Genomic DNA, 8,881 nt, shown 5'->3' with positions numbered 1-8,881 from the left:
CTTCTGTACCCCATTGTCTTTTGGCTATCAACGCCACCACATAATGCATGATTAACCGTCCGCCGTTTTTATCCTCCAGCCTTGTAAAACCTTGAACCCCATTCAAATACTCTGAAGCCGTTACATGGAACAAAAATAAGCCATAACATGTAGTCACACAATAGAAAAACTGGGCCATCTTTCCTATATTGCATGGAAGATGGAAAACCAAAACCATGTGATGATGAGAATATAGGTTTGGTGTTTAAGTGAGATTACTACCCAAAAGCATGATGAGAAACAGGTAAGGAGGTGAAACAAAACGAATCAAATCACAGAGAGAAATTTATATAAATGAATCCAGTTGAATGTGAAATCACTGAATTGAATATGCTCTGATACCATGTGAAAGCAGAGACAGTTTCCGAGGGATTTTCTGATTCTCATTAATTTCAAATAATCTTAAAAGTATTGTATATATACACAAGAGAAAAGAACATGCGAAACACAATTGTTGTGCACAAGCAAACTGATTCGAACACACAACAGTTGCGGACAACACTTTCCGAAATCAAAACCAAAGACTTTTATCGTTCTATGTTTTCTGAATCAAGTAACTTTCTCAAAAGTCTTAATAAATACATATCCAAGTTATTAACTGTATCAACACACATTTTACAAACAAAGATCAACAACTCTTTACATGGAATTAACAACATTATTTACAGAATTACTGTGCAACTGAGAAAGAGAGAGCTTTTTTCTATCAGGGACATGATATACAAATCAAGACAAACCAATAACTATGCAAGTATGACATAATTGCTAGCTAGTGCAATCTTTCTTTTATAAACATTACAAACATAGAAAACCCGATTATGTTCAGCTGCCAACTTCTAGCCAGTCCACCGCCAGTCACTAAAAAAACCACATTCAATAAGTATAAAATATAGAAAAACAAACATGAATTGTATTGTTGTATTTAACAAGCTTCCACTTATAATTTTGATGTGGAAATAATGAAATAAGCTCAAGTTTGGCCATTTTCTTCATTAACTAAAAAAGTCACAATTGAACTATCTTAATGAAATTACTTAGAACATAAAAGTAAATATAACAGTTCGAAATGTAATTTACCAATTTTTTTAACAAAAAAGGATAACATTAATTAACTTATGATGTCCTATTTTGCTTAGAAGAAGAAAATATGAGGATATAAAATTAATTAACTTATGATGTCTTATTTTGCTTAGAGCTTAGAAGAAAAAAATATGAGGATATAACATTAATTAACTTATGATGTCTTATTTTGCTTAGAAGAAGAAAATATGAGGATAGATAGATAGATAGATAGATAGATAGATAGATAGATAGATAGATAGATAGATAGATAGATAGATAGATAGATAGATAGATAGATAGATAGATAGATAGATAGATAGATAGATAGATAGATAGATAGATAGATAGATAGATAGATAGATAGATAGATAGATAGATAGATAGATAGATAGATAGATAGATAGATAGATAGATAGATAGATAGATAGATAGATAGATAGATAGATAGATAGATAGATAGATAGATAGATAGATAGATAGATAGATAGATAGATAGATAGATAGATAGATAGATAGATAGATAGATAGATAGATAACGTTACCTTGGAGGGTCAATATGGACATTGGGAATGTGAGAAATTTTAGGCCAATCTACACTGATATCTGTTTTACACCTTTCACTTAGATGTCTACATTTGTTTATCAGAAGTTCATTCGGATCCTTGAAACTTTGAATATCATCAGGTAGAGAAAGTAATCCGTCACATCTCATTAAATACAACTTTCTGATGCTTGGAAGGTTATCCGGTAAAAATACTAATTTATCGCACTCTTCTAATTTTAAAACCTTGAGATTTGGAAGGTTGTTTGGTAGAGAAACCAAATCTGAACACATGCCAATATCTAATTCTTGTAAACGAGGAAACATATTGGTGTCTCCTAACATGATTTTGTCGTCATCATGAAAACACTTCAAAGAATTCATCTCCATCAAGTGAATGACCCTAAGATTGGGTAATCTCCCAAGTGGTGGAAGGCATGTGCAATTCAAAAACTTATAAAAACTAATTTTAACTAAATTCCTTAAATTGGCCATCAAACTTGAAGAAATTATCTTTCCTATGTAAGTACTTATTCTCAATTCATTGAGACACGGATTTGGTTCTAGTCCCTCGAGAACCTCTTCAGCATTGGCAATCATTTCCAAACCAACAAGTTTCTTTTGCATTTGAGATTTGCACTCTTGGCCTCACTTAAACCTCTAACATTCTCAAGTCCTGATATCTCTAACTCCCCCTCAAGAAGATTTAGATCACCCAATTCCCCTATTTTCTCCCATCTCCCAACAAAAAACCATGGAAGTATTCGGAGACTAGTTAGTTCTTTGAATCCAAATGGCAAGCACGTGAGTGAACTACAATAACTTATGTCCAAACGTTGAAGACTAACCATGTATCTTAGGCCACGAGGCAACCAACGCAGTTGCTTACAAGAAAATAAAAGCAGCACTTGCAAGTTTTGTAGATACATAATTGACTCTGGTAAAACTTCTATACTTGAATGTGATAAATTCAAGTATTTCAGATGTTTGAGTTTGCAAATGGAGTCAGGCAACTCAATCAGATTGTAGCAAGAAATCAAAACCAACACTTGCAAGTTTTGGAGATACATTAACGACCTGGGGAAAAGATGTATACTTGAATTTGATAAACTCAAGTATTTAAGATGTTTGAGTTTGGAAAGTGATTCAGGCAATCTACTAAACATATCAGCCAAGTAAATTACCCTTAGATATCCATGGTTGAAAAGTTGGCTAATTGCACCCTCATTTAATTTTCCATACATGAATATTGATCTTAATGACGTAAGGTTTCCTAAAAAACCTGGTGAAAATTGAATATCTGGACATTGTGAACTGAAATGAAGCACCTCATCGTGGAATATCAAGTCCTTACCAGACTCTATAATCCAGTAATCATGTCCCGACACATATCTTGCCATATCATGCATCAAATCATGCATTTTATATCTAATAGCTCGATCCCATTTAGAGTCAGCTTTAACAGCCTGGAAGAAGGACCTCCAAACCAAACAATTAAAAATTTCTTCCCCAAGTGCATATAAGTCTGTTTCTCCTTTGCGTGGAATAAATCCGTTTGACACCCACAACGGAATCAGTACGTCTTTCTCCGTGTTATAGCCTTTAGCTAGGAAACAAACAACAATAAGCAAAACATCTCTTTACATGAGGGAGTAAGTAATCATAGCTTAACTTCAAAGCAGGCAAGATCTTGTTTTCTTTCAACTCCCATATATTGTTGTCTTTCACATGTTGCCAATCGCTCGCTGATACTGCTTTTTGACCACATTAAACTACCCAATGTCTTCACAGCCAAAGGCAGTCCTTTACATTTCTCAACAATCTTCCTTCCAATAGGCTCTAGCTCACTTATATCACCTCCCACTCTTCCGTCTGCAAATGCATGCTTCTTGAATAATAACCCGGAGTCCTTCTCTGATAAACATCCTAGTTCATGTTGTAACTCGGGAACTTTAGCCATCATTTGACTAGTTGTTTGGTATCTCGTTGTCATCAGAATCACACTTTCTTCTGCCCCACAACTTAATGTTTCACGTAATTTGTTCCACTTAATCCTCTCACCTTCTTCAATCCAAACATCATCAAGTACAATTACAAATTTCTTTCCCCTTAACTTGCTTTGAAGGTACTCCTGCAACTTATCTAGCAGTGTAAGTGTACACCCACAATTATCAATGGATTCGATGATGTTTTTCAAGATCTCTTTAACTTGGAAGTTTTCAGAAACATACACCCAACATTTAAGATTGAAATATTTATTCACCATGTCATGGTTATAGACTAATTGAGCAAGAGTGGTCTTTCCCACGCCTCCCATACCCCATATACCATACACCCGAATCTCACCATTGTCAAATTTTCCTATATCTTTGTTACATATATTCTGAGCTACCATCTCCGTCTCTTCATTTCTTCCAAAGATAAGTGACGAATCATGTATAAACGAGCTAGTTTCCCTATCTGGCATATCACATGCCACATCTACATGACCTATGACACTATGGGTCTAACTTAACTCAGATTTCTTGGATGCAATGGCATCCAATTTTCTTCTTATGGCTTTAACTTTGTGAGCAATTCTAATACGGTTCCTAACAGGATTATGATCGGAGGAGAAGAAGGCTCTTACCCTGTATTTGATGCCTCTTTCTTTGTGTAGACGTTGTAGCAAAGCTTCAGCTAAGATGTCATCAAGCACATTTTCTATCTCCAAGGATGCTGATCTAAGACTCTGAAGCCATAACTCTACAGTCTTTTCCTTGATTTGTTTGTCTTCTGCATCTTCGAGAACAGCTTGGATGTTTTTGAAATCTTCCTTGAGAGTCAAAATGTCATCCTTGAATCCCCAAAGTAGAGCTAACTCGTTGATAACTACAGAAGTCAGTCTTCCAACCACCTCGCTCACAAGGGCGGAAACAGCCGCATCTCCCATGATTAATATTTTTTATCAGAATAATAGAATCAAAAGTAAATATACGTGTGATTTTAAACTCGTACGTAACCCAAACAAAATCAACAATTGAGAGACTCAATATAACCTCTAACATAAAACTCTTAAGATAAGATACCTAAACCAACACACACACACAACGAATTTATCCAGGCAGAGAGACACACGCAATCTCTAAACCAATAAATTAAAAGATTTAGTTTACTTTTTAAAAGTAATGACTAGAATAAAGAAAATGCAACAAGCTGGTCCCAATCATCTACACCAAATCTACAGCCTTTTTACGAAGTTAAAATTCCCCTGCTTCACGTCTGAAGACCTCCATCAGAAACTAAAAGGACCGTTTCGGCATAAACGTAAAAGGTTACCTCCCTGTTCATCGTATACCATAAACAGGCCTGAAAGGTAAACAATTCTTGTTTATTTCCTATTGTTTTTTTGCTGTTATTCCATTGTCCGGTGGGCCAGAACTAGGAACTTGAATAAAAAGCAATCAACAAAACGTAACACCATCAACTCAAATTGGAACTTGATTACTTATAGATTAGGGATCGCATAATACCAAATTAAGAATCAGAGTAAATCACATAGTTGGTCCATGTGGTTTGGACCAAATTATAGTTATTTGTCCTTGTGGCCTTTATTTTAATTTTGCGTTCGCAATTCCCAAGGTCGATCTTTCTTGTATTCCTAGTAGGGGTGCAACGAGACAAGTTACTTGCGATTGACTTGAAAAACTTCGAAATGAGCCAAGCTTTTACGAGCTTGAGCCCGAGACTAAGAATGAGCTCGTTTACTAAACGAGACTATACCTTATATAACTTTTATATCATGGCTTGGGGGGTGGGGGGTTAGGTTTTTGGTGGTGGTGGATGTTTAAGGTTTTTTTTTTTTTTATAGTGGAGTTTTTTTGTGTAGTGGGTTTTTTTAGATTATTGGACACTTGTCATTCTATAAATCCTTCTTACACTTCTTACAATTAAGATCCTTTGTATTTGATCGTAATCCATCATGTTAAATTTATATCTGTGAAATAAAAACCAGTAATTATAATATTATGATATTGTTGGATATTAGATACGCGGTGATTTATTAATCAACATTACTAACAAGGTATGATTCAAAAAGTTATACTTTAGGTATACTTTAACCTAACTTAACTCCACCTAAATAATACATCAACATTTTTTTTTCTCATTTCACTTTGTCTCACTCTATGGAAATGGTTTAACATGTTAACACATAACTCATTTAATGCACTTTAACATTGGGTTTTTGTTTAAAAAAAAATAATAATTAATTCAATCTCTTAACATTGGGTTAACATGTTAACACATAACTTATTTAATGCATTTTAACACAAGGAAATAGTGGTTTGCAATGTTAATTAACATGTCATGTCATTGTTAACACTCTAGATGTTAGAGTACACCCTATGACCTTAGTTCATGAAATACGGTTTATTAAATGCAGGAGTTAATATTTAATTAATTAATTATTCATAAAATAATTATTTACTTATTAAATGTTTAAGTAATAATTAATAGATAAGTGGTAATTATTATTTATATATCAAATAATAATATCATATTTATGAGATAAATATAATTGGTGAAGTGTTTATATTAGACTACAATTAGGTAGGGACCTTGTCAAGAAATGATGGATTTACACAAAATATAGCGACGAAAACGATGACAAAAGATTTTATTAAATGATTATACCCAAACCAAAAAATGACCACCAAACCCTAGAAGAATGTTATGTAGCCGACATGTGCATGGAATGAAATGTGATGCATTGTCATTCTAGTTAATTAATTGGTCATGTGTGGTTTAGTTTATTACTTTTAGTTGATTCTTTCACTTCCAACTCCTACACGTTTTGTAGTAGTGGGTTAATAAGTTAAGTAGTGAGTAGTTTAGGTCATGTCCTCTTTGTTTTGCTATATATGTAGATGGTTAATTTACTAGAAGGGTTATCAATGAAATGAATTAAGTCTTGATTTCTCTCTAAATATTCTTCTAGTTTCCATCTATTTTCTTAGGAGTTTGACCCACTTTAACGGGTTATCTATCAAACCAAGTGGTACACATCAAAGAACTCAAACAAGTTTGTGAGTTCTTCAACAATACAAAGTAATCATTATTAGACAGTATAAACATAATTTCTAATATATAAACATAATTTCTAATATATATATATATATATCAGATATTTTATGTATATATAACTTAGCCACTATGACTTGTGATCATATGTATATTAGGACCGATATATTCGAGAGGTTATGTTGGTTGGGAGGCACCGGTTCAAAAGGTGGTTTTCCCTCCAATTCTAACCACTCAACTGCCATTTAAACATTCATATATATAGTGTTGGTACACTTTATGTGGACGCGACTCGGCTCGGTTCGACTCGACTCGGTTCGACTGGGTTAGGTTCGGCTCAAGCCCGACGTAGTGACATTCCTCCGACGTGCGCCCTAGAGTTCGACACACGAAGCACGGAGAGCCGAGAACGTTTCACGCTGACACATCATCATGATGATGTCACAAGATTGACTAATTCTTACAACATGAATTTGAGAATACGTGTGTACGTACAGCATGTTTGGGCCGAAACAACTCCTTTGGGCCTCCACTCATTTGTCTGTCTGGCCTATTAGTTTGGGCTTATTATAATCCGACGAAGACTCATGTGAGCAAAGTCACATATGACGAAAACAACAGGTGACGAAATCACATGTGATTTCGTCGAAGCTCCATGTGCTAAAGACTCCTGTTGACGAAATCACTAATGGACGAAATCCTATAAGTGATGAAGACACCTCATATATGACGAAATCACCTAAATTCGTCAAGGTCTTGTATTTCGTCGATGAGTGTTCGACGAACAACTTTTTTCGTCGATGGTCAGTATAAATAGCTCACTTGTTAGTCAGTTTAGTTATGAGTTCATGAGACCACTGTGAAACTCTATGAGTGAGAACAGGGAGACTTGAGAGAGTCTGTAAAACATTGTTTGTATATGTTTGTGGTTGTACTCATCCCTAATCAATAGATATTGAATCTTTGGTTACGCGTGTGTGTTTTACATTGTGTTTGGTTTGCACCGTCACGGGGATTCCGCACCCGCGATTGTGTTTGTGATAAACAGGGAATAGGTTTTCGTATCGGATCCTCTGAGAAAAACGGACCTATATTGTTAGTGTTTTATCAAGCTGTTCTTGTGATTTTCATATTTTGTTCTTGAAAAGCTCTTATTTTTCTGGAAAAAGGATTGAAAATTTGTGAACATTGTGTTGTTTCTGCTGAAAGTTTTATTGTAAACCTTGTTTTATTGCAAAATTGTGTTCGAAAATTACTCCGGGGAAATTCTGCTCGGAATACAGTGTTCTTCATTTGTTCATAACTGTTCTTGAAAAATATTTGTGTTTGATCTAAATTTGTGGCTTGATTAAACTGTTGTTATTGATTATTATATTGCAAGTTGTTTGAAAATTGTGTATTGTGATCATTAGTTGGTGAGAAAAAGGTGTATCGAAAACCAGAAAAGCATGGTTTGTTGAAATTTGGTGTCAACTTGTCAGAGGATAAGGTTTGAAAAATATCGAACATAACAACTGGTAACCATTGTCAACGAAATCACATCTGGACGAAAACAAAGAGGATGGACGAAAACCATCCTGGATGAAAACAATCTTGAACGAAATCACTTGTTTTCGTTAGAAACATCATTTATCAACGTAATCCAATTTCGTCACATTACAGTCAATGAAATCCCTTGATTTCGTCACTCATTCCACTAAACGAAATCACTCGATTTCGTCACTCATTCTTGTTAACGGAATCCCACGATTTTGTAACCAATGGATTTCGTCATACATTACTTTACTGTGATTTTAAACAGAGGACTTGCAAAAGTGTTCTAACTTTGTGCTTTCAAGTGTTTTATCAGGTATAGTTATTCTAATATTAAATATGAGTAGTACAAGTCCATGGGATTGGAGTACGGACCCACGACCAGGTCAAAATCAGACTTCGATGGCCACATATTTAATGAATTCCATGCCTCAACAATCAATAAGTGCGTGGCTACCTAAATCCCAACCTCAATTTGATCCAAATGCCTATATTCCAAAACCGTCATCACAAGCCCAACCTCAACCTCAAGTTTCCACAACACAACCTCAATTCGATCCAAGTGTCAATTGTGGTCCGGCCATACAATTGGGAAACGGTGATCAAACAAGAACTGCGTTTTATGCTGAAATTGTCAAGAATGTG

General features: G+C 34.8%; 1 protein-coding gene across 1 annotated transcript; it reads right to left on the bottom strand.

The window, feature by feature from the left end:
• Positions 1-575: 575 nt before the first annotated feature.
• Positions 576-4,647, bottom strand: LOC110940808 (putative disease resistance protein RGA1). Its single transcript, XM_022182382.2, has 2 exons — positions 4,272-4,647; positions 576-897 (listed from the first exon to the last, which is right to left on the bottom strand). The coding sequence occupies exons 1-2, from the start codon at positions 4,572-4,574 to the stop codon at positions 895-897; spliced, it is 306 nt and encodes a 101-aa protein (XP_022038074.1). The 5' UTR covers positions 4,575-4,647; the 3' UTR covers positions 576-894.
• Between the last annotated feature and the right edge of the window lie 4,234 nt (positions 4,648-8,881).

The sequence above is a fragment of the Helianthus annuus genome, chromosome 1 (assembly GCF_002127325.2).
Source record: "Helianthus annuus cultivar XRQ/B chromosome 1, HanXRQr2.0-SUNRISE, whole genome shotgun sequence".
Lineage (NCBI taxonomy): Eukaryota > Viridiplantae > Streptophyta > Magnoliopsida > Asterales > Asteraceae > Helianthus > Helianthus annuus.
Note: the sequence above shows the minus strand (reverse complement) of the source record. Positions and strands in the feature narration are given on the sequence as shown.